Source organism: Actinia tenebrosa, unplaced genomic scaffold (genome assembly GCF_029948245.1).
Source record: "Actinia tenebrosa isolate PJP-AT-01 unplaced genomic scaffold, QUT_ActTen_1.0 PGA_scaffold1__47_contigs__length_23844297, whole genome shotgun sequence".
Lineage (NCBI taxonomy): Eukaryota > Metazoa > Cnidaria > Anthozoa > Actiniaria > Actiniidae > Actinia > Actinia tenebrosa.
In genome coordinates, this window is record NW_028292578.1 from 1,464,052 (window position 1) to 1,482,944 (window position 18,893).

The 18,893-nt window shown below is 39.3% G+C and overlaps 4 protein-coding genes across 4 annotated transcripts; 3 read left to right on the top strand and 1 right to left on the bottom strand.

Moving 5' to 3' along the window:
- Positions 1 to 3,107: 3,107 nt before the first annotated feature.
- LOC116307477 (orexin receptor type 2) lies at positions 3,108 to 4,756 on the top strand. Its single transcript, XM_031717745.1, has one exon. The coding sequence runs from the start codon at positions 3,355 to 3,357 to the stop codon at positions 4,573 to 4,575; it is 1,221 nt and encodes a 406-aa protein (XP_031573605.1). The 5' UTR covers positions 3,108 to 3,354; the 3' UTR covers positions 4,576 to 4,756.
- Positions 4,757 to 6,046: 1,290 nt separating this feature from the next.
- On the top strand, positions 6,047 to 9,958 carry LOC116307479 (actin-related protein 2/3 complex subunit 3). The gene is made up of 8 exons (XM_031717747.2): positions 6,047 to 6,147; positions 6,233 to 6,326; positions 6,658 to 6,737; positions 7,210 to 7,278; positions 7,726 to 7,852; positions 8,736 to 8,830; positions 9,324 to 9,399; positions 9,794 to 9,958. Exons 1-7 carry the CDS (start codon positions 6,142 to 6,144, stop codon positions 9,384 to 9,386), a joined length of 534 nt encoding a protein of 177 aa, XP_031573607.1. The 5' UTR covers positions 6,047 to 6,141; the 3' UTR covers positions 9,387 to 9,399; positions 9,794 to 9,958.
- Positions 9,959 to 10,304: 346 nt separating this feature from the next.
- On the bottom strand, positions 10,305 to 12,636 carry LOC116307478 (inosine-uridine preferring nucleoside hydrolase). Its single transcript, XM_031717746.2, has 2 exons — positions 12,220 to 12,636; positions 10,305 to 11,563 (listed from the first exon to the last, which is right to left on the bottom strand). Exons 1-2 carry the CDS (start codon positions 12,605 to 12,607, stop codon positions 10,854 to 10,856), a joined length of 1,098 nt encoding a protein of 365 aa, XP_031573606.1. The 5' UTR covers positions 12,608 to 12,636; the 3' UTR covers positions 10,305 to 10,853.
- Positions 12,637 to 12,776: 140 nt separating this feature from the next.
- On the top strand, positions 12,777 to 18,816 carry LOC116307484 (uncharacterized). The gene is made up of 3 exons (XM_031717752.2): positions 12,777 to 13,852; positions 14,350 to 15,047; positions 15,340 to 18,816. Exons 1-3 carry the CDS (start codon positions 13,020 to 13,022, stop codon positions 16,536 to 16,538), a joined length of 2,730 nt encoding a protein of 909 aa, XP_031573612.1. The 5' UTR covers positions 12,777 to 13,019; the 3' UTR covers positions 16,539 to 18,816.
- The last annotated feature ends 77 nt before the right edge of the window (positions 18,817 to 18,893 follow it).

Consider the following 18,893-nt stretch of genomic DNA (forward strand, 5'->3'; position numbering starts at 1 on the left):
CCTTCGGAATTGTACTACCGATGCTCTACCAGCTGAGCTAGAGGTCAGACTGAGAGCAGGCCGGGGTGAAATAGATGTTAGGTCGCGGTAATTATGATGCAAAGATGAGAGTATGTGGACCGCGTGGCACTAATGAAATAGTAGAAGATAATATAGGTAAGTTGTAGTGCTTGGGAACGAGGTTATTCCGGGCGAAAGCCCTTGGAATTAAATTCGGAAAAATTAATTTAATTCCAAGGGCTTTCGCCCGGAATAACCTCGTTCCCAAGCACTACAACTTACCTATATTATCTTCTACTATTTCATTAGTGCCACGCGGTCCACATACTCTAACTATATACACTTATTTCTATGAAGTAAGTCACCAAAAAACCTAGAAAGCTGAGATCAATGAGGATCATGGGAAACTTTTAATATCAACCAAGTAAAGCTTTTGATACAATTTGCAGCTTGAGGATGCTCAGAAGAGGTGAGACTGTAATTGTTATAAGATCTAAAATCCATCAATAGTTATTAAAGCGGTTGAGACATGTAAAATGTAACTACCCATAATCCTTGTTGGTCTCAGCTTCGTAGCTTTTCAGGCGACTAACTGTATTGAAATAAGTGTATATCTGTGGTAAACCTAGTGACAGAAGATTTCTTAGATGGGTAGCATGCATGGAGGCGTATAGGTGTCGCGTTAATGCCTCACCGTGACGAGAACTACGATTCGAGCCTTTAAGGATCGCTTCACTTTATTTGAGTGTTGATTTGAAATAATCAAATAACCTAGCATAACATATTCCTAACGCCAGGTCATTAGTTACATCGGTCCATGACTTGTCTTGGACGCACTGTAACATCTAGATCTAAAGTGTATACCCAGGTCTACCTATTTAGTTAAGATATTTTTTGAAAATATGATATGTGATTTTGCTATATTTTTGACTGTAAATCGCGGTGAATTTAAATAATTTTATTGAGAATAAATTTGTCGTGCAGTACACCTTTTTACTGATACGGCAGCCATCTTAAATTATGGGATGCCAGGGAGCAGACGTAGACATTTATAAAGCCAAGAGTGGCGACAAGAGAAAATTTTCTCTTGGTGGCGAAGTTGCTTTTTTTCAAATAAATGGAAAGTAACAGTGGATTCTACAGGGTGGCTCTTCTTCCACTGGATTGCAATTGGAATTTAGATGTTTTTTACAGAGAGTAAAAACTGGAGAGCATGGAAAAAAAACCCTTGAAGGACGGTAGAGAACCAACCTTGAAACAACTACTCAATTACGAATCGAACCGTGGTCGCCTTGGTGGCAAACGAGCGCCAATAATTTTACGCTTTCGTTTTTACGCTTTAGGGTGGATAACGTAAAGTCATATAAAAAGACACCCTGACAACTGTGTACTCTAAATTTTCCAATATTTGCTACCTCGGCATCCAATAATCTCTTACTAATAGAATTCAAGATGGCCGCCGTATCAGTTCTTCGAGTAAACGTATACACTTATTTCAATAAAGTTAGTCACCAAAAACCTAGAAAGCTGAGATCACTGAGGATCATGGGAAACTTTTCATATCAAAAAAGCATATATATACAAAGCTTTTTTAATACAAACTGCAGCTCGATGATGCTCAGAAGAGGTGAGACTGTAACCGGTAAAAGATTTGCAAGTCCATGAACAGTTATCAAGCGGTTGAACGTGTAAAATGAATCTACCCATAATCCTGGTCGGCCTCAGTTTATAGCCTTTCAGGTGGCTAACTTTATTGAAATAAGTGTATCACGAAATCCCTAATGAAGGCTTTTAGTTTTTTTGCTGGAGAAAACTTAGAATTAAATATCAGAGAGAAAATTAACGCGTGTTTTAAATAATTTTGATTGGACAAAAAAAAAAACACGAAAGGATGGAAGTTTTTTTTGAAATTGTCAAAGCGTAAAGCGGATGCTGTTTCCAACGATCGAGTTACGGTTAAGTGAGATATTTATTTTGTTTTCACTGCGTTTAATTGGAACAAAAGTAAAAACGAGCCGTTTTTGTTTCCAATTGATTCGATCGCTCTCCTTCAATTAGACAACAGGTGCTTTTTTGCTTGTCAAAAGCGAATTTCTTCACAATATGGCCACCAGACGGACTGTTATGAGAAATGCCACACACAAAAATCAAGCTACAGTTCCTTGGAATGAAATTCTGTCGATAAAATCAGTGAAAAAAAGACGACTGCCTTCTTTAAAAAAACTCTCGTTTTTAATTTTTTTTGTCGATGATTTTTGCTGGGTGTGTATGACGTAGGCTATGCGTTGGTTTGCCTATGACCTAGCGCCTGATACACTATGACCCAACAGACGCCTTTAAATGCTTGACTTTCTTTGTTGAGGTAACAAGGCGGTCTAACAGTTCACATGCATAGGACGGCTGATGCTCCAATACTTCTTTTTCTGTCGTTTATGTTATTGCGTCCCTTGGTGTCCTCTATTAGCTGGAGACGATCGAGATCCCTATTTATGAAGTGGCGTGCGATTTTAGTTGCTGTTTCTATGGTTAGGTAACTATTTAGTGAGCGTAAAGAAGTCGCGAGTGATGATGTTGCATGCACACTTCGAAGATGATTACTTCGAAGATGATTACTTGTGACAAAGTAGATTTGCTGCGCGAGGGCCGCAATGCATACCAGCAATATTCACCCGCTCTACAATTTTACTTTGAAACACAATACAGCGAATCGAAATATGGCGACCAATTTGAATAATTAGTTCTGCACTGACTAGCGACTGACTAGCCTCGCGTTCACGTGGAAACATAAAAGCGTTTTCACATGTATGAGAGGCTAGTCAGTCGCTAGTCAGGGCAGAATAGTAGTTATTCAAATTGGTCGCCATATTTCAATTCGGTGTATATTGCTTCGCGATTCATTGTACGATTTTGTCAGTCTTGCATTGCCTGTATTAGATTATCACACCTTTACTTCTCATTAACCGCAAAAGAAGTCACGACATCGTGCGCGCTTTTATTGATGCACGAATGCGTTCATTGCTGTTTCTAGGGTTACGTAAGTTGATTGGACATGCAGGGTGGAGTCTTCGCGCGGTCATCGGGTTGTGACGTGGCCAGCGGGTGATCACATGGCTCTATGGCCACGATCAATGAATGAGTCACCATGCAAATGATAATTCTATCACAAGGAGTCATCGTCTTCCCAAGCAAACGCCGTTAAGTAGTAAGAAAATAATGTGCGACACAAGAGAAGACAGGCATGCGTTTCGACCGATGAAGTGATTCACACACATCAACATTAGCACACGGACAGTTATTAATCGAAAGAAAAGTCTTTTTTTCGGGAATTTTGGCATTCATCGGAGGAACATTGCAATGGAGGACGACGAAACTTTAGCAGTCGGAAAAACCGTGATTCTCGCGTTAATCTTCATCGTAAGCATAACTGGAAATGCAATGGTGTTTTACTGTGGTCTCCACACACAAAGAATGTCAGCCATGAACCATATTATTGTAAATTTAGCGTTGAGTGAGATTCTGATCGCGGTTATCGTCATCCCTATTCAAATCGAACGAGAACTCACTGACAATCTTATTTTTGGAAACACTTTTTGTAAATTGTTGGAATATATTCAGACTGTTGCTCTGGGCTCTGCTATGATGTCGCTAATCATGTTAAGCGTCGACAGATACTGTTCGGTTTTCCATCCTTTGTCTAAAGTAACCCGCCGCCAAGCTCGTCACATGATGGTCTTTTCCTGGTGCTACCCTCTTCTTTGCGCCAGTCCTGTGATGTACTATGTCCTAGGAACGACCCACCAACCCGATGCACTCTTACTTCAATGTCACCCAAACCACGAACATTCACTCACCCAACTCGATCGGTTATATTCCTTGATTGAGTTATGGTTGATATTTTTGCTACCTGTTCTCATGGTTGTGATGGTTTACGTTGTTATAATTACGCGTCTTCTTCGAAGTGGAAGTCCTTCTCGAGGAAGAGCAACAAATAATGGCACACCAACAAAGACTGTCAATTATCCTGGACCCATTCATCGAAGCTACACAACGGCTTTGGATTCAAATATCGTCCCTTTAGCCAAAAGGCGGTCTGTGATCATGAACTTGATAGTCATGTCGACGTATTTATTTTGCTGGGCTCCTCTAGCCACCTTGTTTGTTATCAAAAACATCCAAAGTTTTAAAAAAGACTTTAGTTTTCAAACGATACACGACCTTTCTTCGTTCCTTGCTTTAGCCAAGCTCTGTCTTAATCCCGCCATTTACAGCTTTTTCGACAACGCCATTCGAGACCAACTCTGTCGTTGCAGGTGTAATACAACCAACGAACAAATCGTATACTCTGAAAAATGCTCTCGGGGGAAGCTTAGCGAATTGAGTGTCAGTAAAATTGGATTCTCTAGAAGCACTGGAATCCCTCCCAACAATTCTGAACCACTTCTTCTTACTTCGTCGAATCAACGGAGCTCGTACAAAGCAACCAGCTTCAACACTGAGAAACTAGTGCAAATGATCTCAAACACTCGTCGATATAGAAGCTTAGGGATGTTTACTTCTCGAAGTTCTCAAATTTAGTCCAACAGGACACTGATGAATATTTTTCTAGTCATTTGAGTAAAACATGACTGACAGTAAGGTTTTGTAAAAAAATAAATATGAATACGATGATTAATAGAATAATAATCATATGGTTTTAATTTCAGTGAAAAAAAGTCAGCAAACAACAATGTATTTAACAACATGCATTTTATTAACCAAAATAGCTAATAAAGTTGATATATTTCGTTCTCTATGATTTTTTTTTTTAAAGTAGGAATCACCTTTTTAACGCCTTCTCAACTCGCAGTTAAGTAGCTTCCAGGTCGAATTGTCAAGCTAGGGACACGGTTCAGCCGAACGAGAACATGCAATCTGTCACAGTTGGGCGCCATTTTTGATTACTCATTAGATCATATATATACCTGCTTGGAAAATATTAAAAACATGGTTTGTTATTGTTCGATACCAATAGAACCTCCTAAAAAAAGTATCGCGTATATGCGAGGCTAATTAACATGCAAATATAAAGGAAATCACGCTTTTTCTCGATGGAATTTGTGGCATTTCTTTTGTATTTCCATGTTAGGGTCGCATCCAAGATACTTCAGCAATAATGGCCAATAATCAGACAGTGCCTGGATGCGTTAGCCTGCGTAGCGGCGCTTTGAAGAGGGGCGCCCACCCGCTTCTCCCCCTCTTGAAAGCGCCACTACGCAGGCTGGGATGCATGGCCTATAACTTGTACTTACGCGCACTGATTGGTCGAGAGCTGTGCTGTATTACTGAATGGAACATGGAAAAAAATTTTTTTTCGAAATGTTTTCCTGTTTACGTAAGCCGCTTGCCTGCGCAAACTAGCAGATTCGCCATGTCCCTATGTTTGAATAAAGTTGTTGACAGATGGATGCGGGATTGGTAAGATGAATACATGAGTGAATGAACCATGCATGCATAGATGAACGAATGAATGAATGAATATTTGAAATGAAAAATGAATGAATGAATAGATGAGTGAATGGGCAATTCTATTATATTATATCAATCAAACAAAGAGCCTAAAAAGATTAAAAAGAATGCAAACGTCATTTTAAGCGCTTAACGACCTAGAAATGCGACATGCTAACTTAATTCTTATACATCGTATTTCATTATTTGTATCATAAGTAATTGGAGTTTATGGCTATATTTCTTTGTGTGTGTGTGTGTGTTTGTTAACAGGGCTCTCTTTAAACGAGTTCTACTAAATGAGACATGCATGCCTGTATAAATATCGTTAAAATATATTAATAGATGAATGAATGAATGGGAAATTCTTTAGTTATTGTGCATACATATGAGAAAATCCCGTGCTTAAAGAACCAAACAGCTAGGATACGTGTCATTCCTTTTTTTCTCTTTCCACTCACAGCCATTGTTTCTTTTTCTGTTGATTTCGATTTTTTCGATTTTTTCATTTAGTTTTTTGTATTTGGGCTCCCTGTGGTTCGTGACCGCTATGCTTCCTGGGAATGCGGAAGGAAGCCCAATGCATTGTGGATGATATGGGAGTTTACTTCCTCTGAAGCAGTTCTAAGTTTACTCGTATTTTGTGTCATTTAAATCATGCCTGTGAGTAAATACCACAATTCTATTCAACAAAACCTACTAGGACACCTAGCTCAAGGGTTTATTTATTTGATTTTTCTATTTCTAGGCTTATCATTCGAGTTTAGAGGCGCCGATGTCTATCGGTAATATGGCGCTGTTGCCCGTCAACACCACCTTCAAAGGTCCAGCACCTCCTGGAAGTAAGGCTTTTGATTCGCTTTTTCTATCCTGTTACCTCCTTATTTCTTTCTAAATACATTGAATATAAATAAGGTATCTACCAATTACAAATAACTTGATAGATATCTACTATTATGAACAAATTTTGGCTAAATATTTGGTTACATGTGTGAATACTTGAATATTGACAAATAAGTTTGAAATATTTTTAGACCATCTGGCTAAATATTACCAAAACTTACAACTATATCAAGGAATAGTGTGATATAATTTTAGTCTAAGTCATAGTATTCATAGTTGTTATATATCATAGTCTTTGTTCATAGTTGTATTGTTCTTTTTCTTTTTCAGACCAAAGTGGTCCAGATATTATTGATGAAGCAATCTACTACTTCAAAGCCAATGTCTTCTTCAAAAGTTATGAAATTAAGGTATTGTATTGTATAGTTGTATCGAAGAAGACTGGCATCTATGGGCAAGAATAAAGCATACAGGATTTGATGATTGAGCCATGCTATCCTTCTATTTTAAAATGAAAGCCTCAACTTAATGTGGAGAGAGGATAATTGCTAAGTTTTGAAAATATCCGAGCCCCTTTTAGAATTTTTAGAATCCAGCCCTGTACGTGGTCATTTTACCTCTCACATCCCTCTTCTCTTGTCCTATTCCCATGCACCCACCTTTCTTATCTAATCCTGCATTTGTTCCCTACTTATTCAATATCATTCTCCCTCACATCACCTATCTCCTGGGTCTATAATAGGAGATCATGATCTAGCCAGAGATACATGGAAGGGTATTGAAATAATAGGGAAAGATCATCCCCAACCCTTCATGATAACCCAGTATTTTCCAATTTTGATCCACTGTTTTAAAAAAAGACTTTGTGCTTGTGTTTTCCAGAGTGAGGCAGATCGTGTTCTCATTTACCTTACACTTTATATCACTGAATGTCTGAAGAAGCTGCAAAGGGTAGGTACAGTTAAAATAAGGGTATCTAAAATGCTCCCATCATTTATCTTATTTTTGAAGCAACTATAAAATACTCCACGAATGAAATGCAGTTGTTGGTACTCTTTGTATAATGAGCCATATGACAATGTCAGGGCTTGAAATTAGCTTTTAAACCCACTAGCAAAACCTTGCTAGTAATTTTTGTTCTCATTAGCAATCACTAAGCAGTCACTAGTGATCGGACACAGTGAATAACAAACTTTACTTGATGCGGGTTCTAAATTTTTCAGTCCTTTGATTTCCGGACTGTGGTGATACTCACAAAACTTAGCTAATTTAATTTTTTAAGTTTGTGGGCATTAATTTCATGCCCTGAATTTTATTATTATAATATTTTATATTCCTTAAGTTTTGATAATAGTTATAATAAGATTATTATCTTAAAATGCATTTAAAAAATTTTAGGTACAAGGAAAAGAGCAGGCCAAGAAAGATATGAAGAACTTGGCCATTGTCAACTTTGATTTGCCAGGAGATTCAGGCTTTCCATTGAATGCAATGTACCAGAAACCAGCCAATAAACAAGACGCAGGTATAGTCTTGCTCCTTTTTAACTCAAGAAGTGTAGAAATGGTTACTGTGAGGGGTCTGAATATGCAAATGAATCTGTCAGTCACTCTCTTGCTCGCTAAGATGTTAGCAGATCAATAATAATATGTTTGTAAATCGTCTTAATTCATCTGCTTATGAAAGTTATGTGAAACTTCACTTTCAGACTTCATACAAACATGAAGTTCTTATCCTGTGAGGGCTGTTTCAGCTATTTATATCAGGAGCTAAAATTTCAATGTTCAAGTGTGATGATGAAGGACTTATGTGACTCATGGTCCTACAACTGTGGATGATGTTCAAGGAGTGAAAATTGTGCATCTTTTACATGTGGCTCAAAAATCTCTGAGCACCTGAAAACGTTAAAAAATCAGCTATGAAAATAAATATTTACTTGCTTAAATGCAACCATCAACTGGTATCTCCATATTTTAATGTCGTTTTAGCTTGAGAAAATCGAGATTACTTGAGTTCTTTGGGTTTCAGATATTACAAGGGCGGATCCGGGGAGGGGGGGGGGGGGGGGACAAAGGGGGGCTGTAGCCCCCCTTCAGCAGAAAAAAAAAACAAGACAAAACTGAAGAATTAGATGCCTTTTTTTATTGTTTTCCATTGTATTGAGGGAAGAAACTCAATTAGCCCCCCCCCCCCCCCAATTTTTTTGGGCTCGATCCGCCCTTGTATTGTGCTAAAATTTGTGCAGTTAGAATCCCATCCACAGTTGCAGATCTTGTTTCTGATTTCCTATGCTTTCTGAATGATTGACAATAGACATTCCACAAATATTTGCCGCACATAAGTCTCAACAGTCCTTAGAGTTGTACTGTATTATTCATTGGTTAAGCCTTCTTTATTTTTGCTCCCAGACACCATGAGACAATATCTGACTCAACTTAGACAAGAACTTGGACAGCGACTTGTAGAAAAAATCTTTGATCCTCAGACTGACAAACCTTCAAAGGTGAGAAATTCATGAAATAAATGGTAGGGAACAGAAGCACTGATAGTTCAGGTTGTGGTCTGGTATGATCATATTCCAAGTACAGATCTTGCTGGTTCTCTTGTGCTTTTAAGGTTTCTCCAGTAATCTTTAGATTTCCTCTCTTAAAAAAGGCCACATGTTGGTAAGCTTTGTCTATAAGTGTTTCTCTGGCCCAAAAAACAAATGCAATTTTGTTTTTTTATATACTAAGTTTTAAATCCATGTTAGCACCTTTGTCATAAAAACCTATTGTAGATAATGGTAGAGTGCATACCATATGTCAGTGAAAAAGTTCAATAACAAACTTGTACAAATTAGAGCAGAGTTTTGTAGGTATATGGTCTACTGAACTTATAGTCTAATTTGTGCAATTTCTAACAAAGTTTTTCACAGATATATATGGTATGCACTCTATCTAATGAACCAATAATTTATTTTGTTTGTTCGTATTTTTCTTTCTTTTTTACTTTAGTGGTGGATGTGTTTTGTCAAGAGAAAGTTCATGGACAAAAGCTTGTCAGGTCCAGGACAATAAGAGGTTACCCAAGGTAATTGGATTTGGATTTATAAAGATGAAAACAAAGAAAAACATGGCTACCTATAAGACAATTGAGCATGTACATGTAGCAATGAAAACAGTCACTGGTGATATTAAAATACTGATAATGATATAGCCTTGAGTCTTGGCATATCTTGAGCAACGAATGTTGGGAAGATGGGTGCAAATGCCTGAAAGCTCAGAAATAATTTGATTTTGGTTGAAGAAACGTTTATTTAACAATTATGAAACCAACCTACAAAACAACACTTGACATGATATACAGGATATTAGATCATATTTTTCAGCATTTAACTGGCTTTCATCACATCATCATCATCATAATCATATTTTATCAATGTTATAGGAATTAATTAAAAATATTGACTTTTTATCTTTTTCAGATAAAAAATTAGATTGCTTTCCAACTGAAATCTATTCAAGAACACCAAAAAATTTGATTTCTGGCTTCATCACAACTTAATCAATGATAATTAAGATGATAGGTAAATTTGTATATTGTAGAGACCAGCTTTCTTTATTATTGTAATAAAAATATTTTTTAAGGAGTGTGTTTCTGTCTTTTTCATTTATCAATGACAGAATGAATCCCATATTCATTCTGCTTTGCCACAAAACGTTCTATACAGTAATGTTAAAATGAGTCTGTTTGTAAAGAAAACATCTTCTACTAATATTGGGTCAAATTCTTTGCTAAATCAATCACTCCTCAATGCCAAAGAAGAGTGTCAGTACGTTTTTCTACATTAATGAAAACAATAGTAAGTTCAACACTATCAGTAACGAATGCAGCACTTTCCAAAGGCAGGTTTTAGGCTGTAGGTTGTATTTTTCATCCATATCATCTCTGCTTGCAGAGGGATTATTATTTTATTTGACATTTCAATCCACAAATTCACACTTAATTTTATTCAGCTTGATTCTGGGCTTCAGAAGGCTCTCTTGCTCCAGTGCTTCTCACAGATTTTGTTATATACAGCTGTAAACAACTTGGAGGTTGAGGGAAAAGCTAGGTTGAGTTGGCATTGCAGTGCATTGTGGGGCTGCTTTAGGGGACATATTTCAAAAATGGTGGCTATTTTGTCCCCTAAGACAATCCCACAATGCACTGTAATACAGACTCGACTCAGTTTTCTCATCAACCTTGGAATGGCTAATCACTCTCGTAGACAAATGCAACATGTGCACTAACCCAAGAGAGCCTTTTCATGGAACTTGGCACAATTCACGACTCTAAAAACTCCAGTGTATGTGGGCTTAGCCTCACTTCTGAGGTTGGTAAACAAAAGCAGAAATTAGAATCACAACACAATCAACTCCCTGATTCAAGCTTGAGCCCAAATACACTGGAGTTTTAAAAGTCATCAATTAGGCACATTGTACAATCCTGTAAACAATTTCAAAGATTCAAGCTTTCTTGAATTCATTGGCAAGCACCTTCACTTAGCTAACAGACCTTAACAATAATGCTTTAAATCGATCTAGATTAACTTTCTCAATTAGTCGAACATTATGCTTTTTCTCTAGTTTTCCTCTCCAATCTATAACCATCATACCTTTTGTCACTTTCCCTGATAATTCAATAGTAGCATGAACCATTTTATCTTCTAAAACAATATCAGGACAAAGAGCAACCGCCACTGCAAAAGGATCACAAGTTAACCAGGGCCCTCCTGCTTCATAATCTGCAATTTTTGTGGAAATTGCTTTTAGAAAACGTGACTTAGGAGTTGGTAGGCCAATGTAGTTATTAAAAAACTCCCATTCAATAGGGTTTTCAAGACAAAACTCCCAAGATATAATATTAATTGGGCACTCAAATTGATCCAGCACAACAAATGCTGCTTCTGGATCAGCTCCAAAATTAAACTCGGCAGAGATGAAGTGATTCCCTATGCCATGTTTGTTGCCACCCATCAATTCTATAGCTTTTATTTTTTTGGAGAAATCATCATCCATTCGGCAAGCTAGGGCTAGGTTCGTTAGGGGGGCCAAAGCAGCTATCGTCACTTCTCCTGGGTTTTCGTTGACAAGGTTTAAGATGGCTGCCACAGCATGGGTACTCTTCACCAAATCCATATCAGGCCCCTTTGCATCAGTAGCATCCCCAAGGCCATCTTTTCCATGATAGTTTGGAAGTTCAAAAGCTTGACCTGTTGCAGAAGAATAAGCACCAATTTTTCATATTTTTGGGGTGATGTAACAAAACTACCATGTTGGTTGATCATAACAAAACATTCCTCATTAGCTTCTCTTGTTAGATCAATCAACATAGCAGCAGGGTTTCACTGTTATTTATATCTCAAAGCATTTTGAGACATGCAGTTGCACCCCAAGTTGGCAAGAATACTAAGAATGACACACGATATGCTGGAAGGAACTGAAAAATCAGTAAAAGAAGGAATTCAAAATTCTAATTGAAAGAGATTCTCTGTTAATCAATATCACCCAACAGACTTAATATAATTGCTGGGTTTCAATCAGCTGATATTTTATCTGCTCCAAATAATGGTATGGTCAAACACTGACCACCATGTGCTTTCAACCAGAAAGAATTATATTAAAAACTTGTGATTTAGTTGATGAACATTCCACACAATATACAGGAAATGATGTCAAGTGAAAAGGCAAAGCCGTAGGCAGTCTAACGTATCGAACATGCATATGGGCCCCTGCTTTGGGGAAAACATATGTCCTATAGATTGTTATTTCTTAAATATTTGCACATAGCTATGAGATCACATGACACCATAGGCTTCTCACGGGTTTACTAGGCAAAAATATACTTACACATAAACCTGATACATACCCAACAGAGGACGATCTGCTCCTTTGTACACTGGAATATCAGTTCTTCCACATGTATCCAGTACTTTGAGCACATTCTTCACCACTTGATCAACACCAATGTTTCCCGCCACGCATGTTATGGCAAGGACTTCTACGTCTAATGAAAGAGCTAAGATAATTGCCTGGGCATCATCTATTCCTGCATCGCAGTCTATAATGAGCTTCTTAGTTTTAGTAAGACGAGAAGCGGAAGCCATTTTAGGTTGGATTTTCTCGAGGTTAAAAATGAACAGGCGTTTCTTAGACGTAACGTTTCTAAAAGGACTAGTGCAGCTTTTGTACGACTGTGAAAAGTTCACGGCACGAACACCGTCATGACACAGCAAGGGATACGCCAGACAAATCATATTGCACGATAATTTACTCTCCAACAACACCGCGCGGACACGGTCACGCCAAGATCACGGCACTTTTAGACCAATCATATTGCGCGTGAAAAAAATCAGCCATTAAAATTCTAGAAAGTATCACGGTCACGGCACGTCACGCTTACGGCACTAAGTACTACCAATTTCCACGTGAGATTCAAAATGGCGGACGAAGTTGAATCTCGCGTGTTGAATCTTTCGCAAGTTAGAAATTAACTCCTCTTTCTCTGTCCTCTTCGTGCGGAATTTCCTTTGAAAAACGAAATCTTGAATTACTAAATGTACCGAGGAAATAGTCTTACGCATTTTTAGATGAAAATGTTTAGTTTCTGTCGCTAGTGCTGTATAAATATTATAGTCACTCTGAGGGAGCTTTCTTCATTTCACTGTCATGTATCGCTTTAGTTCTTACTTACGAATTCCTCGTACAAGATTATTTTCTCCACGGGTATCAAGTAGGATAGCTCACATCAGAGGAAGAAGTCTTCGTTTTTCGACACAAAGTGAAGCGAATATTTCAAAAAGCTCAGCTGAAGAAGCACCAAAGTCTTGGAGAGAAAATCCCAACCTCAAGTACTGGGTTTTAGGAGTGTCTGCTATCACTGGTATCATTTATCGTTACGTCTATAAGGAAAAAGAAAAAAAGAAACTCATAGTTAAGAATTTTCCATCTTTGCCTAACCATAAGGTTCAAGCACGTAATGCAGATTTGCATGAGTTGGAACAGCTTCATAGGAATAAATCAAGCTCTGTCAGTTTTGTTCATCTGGGAGGACACACTGGGTCAGGGAAGACACTGCTTGCACGTGAATTTGCAGAAAAGTTATTCAAGGACAATGAAAAGAGGTTTTGTTTTCTGCCATTCAACTTATTTGTTGGGACTGTCAGTGCTGCATCTCTTGAAACTTTGCTCTTCGATGTGAAGAGGTTTGCTGTTGCAATAGGATGCAAAACTAAAGACTGGTTGGATAGAGTCGGAGAAGGACGCACATTTACAGGACTGAGCAGTGATGAGCAGCTTCACGTCATTGTGGAAGCTGTGAAGGAAAAACTTAGAGCCAACCCTCATTGGATTCTTATCCTTGATGGATTGAAAGATGAGAAAATCTTAGGAAAACTATTTGATGAGGAAGATAAAAGCTCTTGGGGTAAAGGAACTGTACTTATTACTGGATGCAATCAGCCAAATTTATACTATGTTAACAGCTATAGTGTGGACAAGGGGTAAGCAAATATAAAACACCAAATAGAAGCAATGTAAAGATTGCATATGGACATATTCTTCCATTATTATTTTTTGGATGGGAGGAAGTGAAATGATGGTGGTTGGGAAAGAAGTGGGAGAATCTTACCATTTCATTTAGGGACCATGAATTACCATGATGTTGCATCAGAATGAGATTTTACAACAGTTTTCACGAATAAGGTAGGGTCTTAGAAATGAGGTTGAAAGGGGTGCTTTAAAGTCAAAAGTGTCTGTCTTATATAAGATGACTGTCCCTGAAAGAGAGCTAGAAGTGCTACATGTGATCAAGGGGTTGATCTGGAAATGAGGGTTGAGGGGGCTCTTTAAAGTTGGGTGTCTTTCTTATATGAGATGTCTGTCATTCAAAAAGTGCTATGATGTATAATTGTTACCTATAATCTAGAGGTCATGAAATGGCCTCCTATTTGAGTCACCTATTATTAAAATTGCTGATCCAGTACTGTTTGTATTGCAGAATGGATAGATTTGAAGCATCAGAACTTCTCCAAGACCTGAGTGGATTACCAGAAGAGAAGCTTGAAGGTGTCCACACTGTTCTAAACAAACTGAGTTATTCACCATTAGGTATTGGATGTGCCGGGAACTACATCAAATCAAGACTCAATAAAGACCCAGAATACACCATGAAACAATTCTCCGATGAGCTGAACTCAGGCCTGTTAAAGTTTGCAGAGTCCAACAAGAGCAGAGACCTTCCAAAAGAGCACAAAGAGTCTGCTTATGTGACTGCCTCCTTATTGGTCAAGGAGTATATTGAGAAGTTCCCTCATTTTCTTCATACATTTGATCTGATTGGCACATGTTCAGTAGACTGGCCCATTCCTGTCACTCTTGTCTCACTTCACTTGAGATCTCCAGAATTTCATCTTGCTCCAGTACCAAGAAGCCAATCTGTGCTTCCCAGTTTACCAGAGGATAGAAATGCTGACCAACAACAGCCCAAACCAGAAGAGGATGTCCAAGACAGTTTCTTGTCAATCAAGAGGATAGCTAGTAACTTGGAATCCTTTACCGAGACATTGAAAGCTAACTATGATGCTATCAAGGATGCATTCTACCCACCACCAGTTGATACCTCACCTCCAACTGATGGGGTTTTTGACTTGATGAAATCATGTTCGTTGGTTACCGTTGAAAGGGTGGATCCTGGAGGTAAGCTGACGAGGACTTGAACTTAATCTTTTAGATGTGGGCACCCTGCTATTATTAATATTTATAGCTCTCCCTCCACCCCCCCCCCCCCCCCCCCCTGCATGCATCCTCTCTCCTCCCCCTCCACATGCCTCCTCCTCCTTCCCCCCTCCCCCCAATGCCTCCCAACAAGGGCAGATTTAGGGGGTAGATTGGGTGGGGGTAGGGGGTAGATTGGATGGGTAGCCACCCCCTTTGGAGTTGACATTATTCTCACCCTCAGCACTAATATCACGTTTTTACATTGATATAGGAGTGGAGACATTGAGAGTGAGTCCCATTGTGCATGAGCTGATGTCACAACTGTTCCTCTCCACCACAGCACCTCTCTTGGAGACTAACTGTCTTACTCAGGCAGAAGAAAAATACAGGAACAGCTCCTGGTTCAGAAGGTTTTGGCAGTTTGATCCTCAGAGGTCCCTTCAGGAGTTCCGCAACAGCCTTGGAGAGAGTGTTGAAACACAAAAGTTCCTGAAAGATACTGATAATACGGTAGAGGATGAAATGGCCATAGATAACAAGAGATCAAGCGTGCCTGATTTGAGCTTTTTGTTGAAGGATGAGGAAAGCATCCCGGATTTACCAAGCTACAGGTCCATACAGCCTCAGGTAGCGGTCAAACACTACCAGAACCACATAAGTCTGGTATTAAATACCATTAAAGGGGTATCATCTGTATGCAGCCAAGACGTCCAAACAAGAACTCTCGCCAGACTTCTTAAACCACACCTCGATCATATTTTGACCTCAAATATCTCAAAGAGCCTGGAACCCAAGAGTCGAGCTCATGCCTTGTCAGCCGTCGCTGCCATCAACTCAGCCCTAGGTAACCTACAAGCTAGCATCCCTTCTTTAGAGAGGGCAGTTGAGATTGAAGAAGAAAAGTTTGGAGAGTCCAGCCTTGAGGTTGCTGTTACTTTGACAAGGTTGGCTGAGGTCTACAGCTCTTTAGAAAATCCGACAAAAGCACGAGAACTTCTAGAGAGGGCCATCGGAATTTACGATCTACAGCGGAAAAAATCCGGCGAATACAAGAAGCCTTTAGAGTTTGCTCGCACTATGGAAGCCTTGGGCGCGGTATACGGGACCCTGGGGTTCAAACTGAGAAGCAAGGAATTTATTGAACGTTCTCTTTCCTACATGCAAGCTTCGGCCCCTATATCAGATGACGAGATTGAAAGAAGAAGATTTGCCTGTGAAGTGGCCAGCACCCTTACAGACCTTGGGCATGCGTATTTGTCGACAGGAGATGCTGTCTCAGGGCGTAAGATGTTAGAGTTAGCTGTGACTGGGCTCAAAAACATGTATGGGGAAGAACATCCTGAAGTGGTGCGTGCTCTAACCGTCTTGGGAACCGCATACACTATGCAAGGCAACTGGCAAGAAGGAAAGAAGATGAGAAGAGAAGCGGGAAAACTGCAGGCAAAGATTGACGGTTTAGTGTCATTGTGATTCACGACTGATGTTTATTTTGTAAACTGATTTGTTTTAAAAACGTCGTGCAAGGTGCGGTAAGTCGGCAAAAAAATGGCGCAATTTGTTTCGCAACATTGCTAAGTTGTAAGTTGCTATGCGAATAATTGTCATATAGACACTCCGATTAAGGCATATTTGAGAGAGGTCTTCGAAGGAGTGGGAAAAATAAGGTACTGACTTACAGCACGGACGTCAGTACACGGTACCACATGCCATTTTCGTATGACTGAAAAGCTCTGTGCCGTAAATGTGCCTTGCTGTGACCGTAGTGCTTCCTAAAATTTTAATTGGCTGATTTTTTTCTCACGCAATGCCGTGACCTTAGCGTGACCGTGTCCGCGCCGTGTTTATTCCGTGTAACGGGTATTTGAATGGATGGAGAGAAAATTCTCGAGCAATGTTATTGGTCTGGCGTATGCCTTGCCGTGTCGTGCCGTGAGCTTTTCACAGTCATACGAAAACTGCTCAAACCAATTCATACGAAAACCGCGCTAATGGCTGCACAACACAAGACTCTGTAAACTATAAGACCTAAATTTGTCGCGCGCGCAGAGTAGTAACTAGTACGAGCAACCTCTCTGCAACGAGCAACGCATTAGTTGCTGCCGCCCTTTTTTGCCCATATTACTGCGCCTTATACTTAAGTATTAGTCATTAGGCCATAACCAGGTTCACCGCTCCCTAGAAACCCCTCCCTTGCCTATGACTAGAGGGGAGTAGTTCTTACGGTATACAGTATACAATTTGGTTAGTTGATTACTAAAGCTTTAACTGAAAAGAAAAAAAGATTTTTTACAAGGTGTCAGTGCCTTGATTTCGGCAATAACTATCCTCGTGTACGAGTCTATGGATACTTCTGGGGTTTCAGGCTCGATTCTCGTACTCGGCATCACATGTGAGTAGAGTTAACTTCGTTAGGTGACTACCTTGCTTTGAAGGTTTTCTGCGGTTTTTCCTCTCTCCGCAAAACCAAATTCACACTAAATTCCAATTCGAACTGTGAGTTATCCATGCCCTGACTTTGATCAGCCCAGATGTTGTTTCAGGGTTTGATCTGTGAGTTAGCCACGCCTTGACTTTGATCAGGCCAGATGTTGTTTCAGGGTTTGATCTGTGAGTTAGCCACGCCTTGACTTTGATCAGGCCAGATGTTGTTTCAGGGTTTGATCTGTGAGTTAGCCACGCCTTGACTTTGATCAGCCCAGATGTTGTTTCAGGGTTCGATCTGTGAGTTAGCCATGCCCTGACTTTGATCAACCAAGAGGTTGTTTCAGGGTTCACTCTGTGAGTTAGCCACGCCTTGACTTTGATCAGCCCAGATGTTGTTTCAGGGTTCTATCTGTGAGTTAGCCATGCCCTGACTTTGATCAACCAAGAGGTTGTTTCAGGGTTTGATCTGTGAGTTAGCCATACCCTGACATTGATCTACCAAGAGGTTGTTTCACCGTTCGATCTGTGAGTTAGCCATGCCCTGACTTAGATCAGCCTAAAAGTTCGCACGATTTTAGGGTCGGTATCTATAAAATAATTGAAGTTTTAGATATGAATCTCCTTTGCTTTGTTCAGAGACACAGAAAAAATATTAACATTGGTTTCTTTAAGCCTAGTTGTTATTGCTTAAAGAACTGAACTCTTAGAATAAACCGGCTTGTTTGCCGTATCGGTACAGGGGAACACTGCAGGTGTTAGTCGCATGGCTTGTGGGCGAAAAAAGTGCATTATCTCAACGATATAATCTTAGTACAATATCTAGAGCGGCGCATTTATACTGGTTCTATACGAAGTTGAAGGGCCGAGCTAATCCGTCATGTTTCTTCGTTATCATTATATTCGTCCTTGGCTCTAATCTTTTGGATTTCGGTTCATTATCTACTTGACTTCGGCTCTTAAATTTGCCAAATTTCACCTTAGAGGGAATCCGACTCCTATATTCAATGAGTTTGCAATTTTTTTGGACATGAAAAAAACCCCGGGGATTTTTACGAGTTTAAGTCAGTAATCCTATCCTACAGTAAGTATTATGATATTTTCTCATCAAGCAAAATAAAAAAAGGGATTACTAAAGTAAGAAATGTCCAGCAGGTTTTAACCACAAAGAAGGGAAACTCTAGACTTCGAGGCTCTAGAAGTTTCATGTCTGGGTATTGATCGATATTTGGCTTCCAACCTCTGTTTGTTTGCCCGCCTAATGTTATAAGACCGCCTTTTTTGTACATGATTGATTAAAAGCAAATAAAAGGAAGTTGTAGCTGTTGTTCGGTGTGCTGTTCTAGAAACATTCTCTAGCAAACTGCGCTGTTTGAAAGTGTTCATAATATTTGATATTTAGTT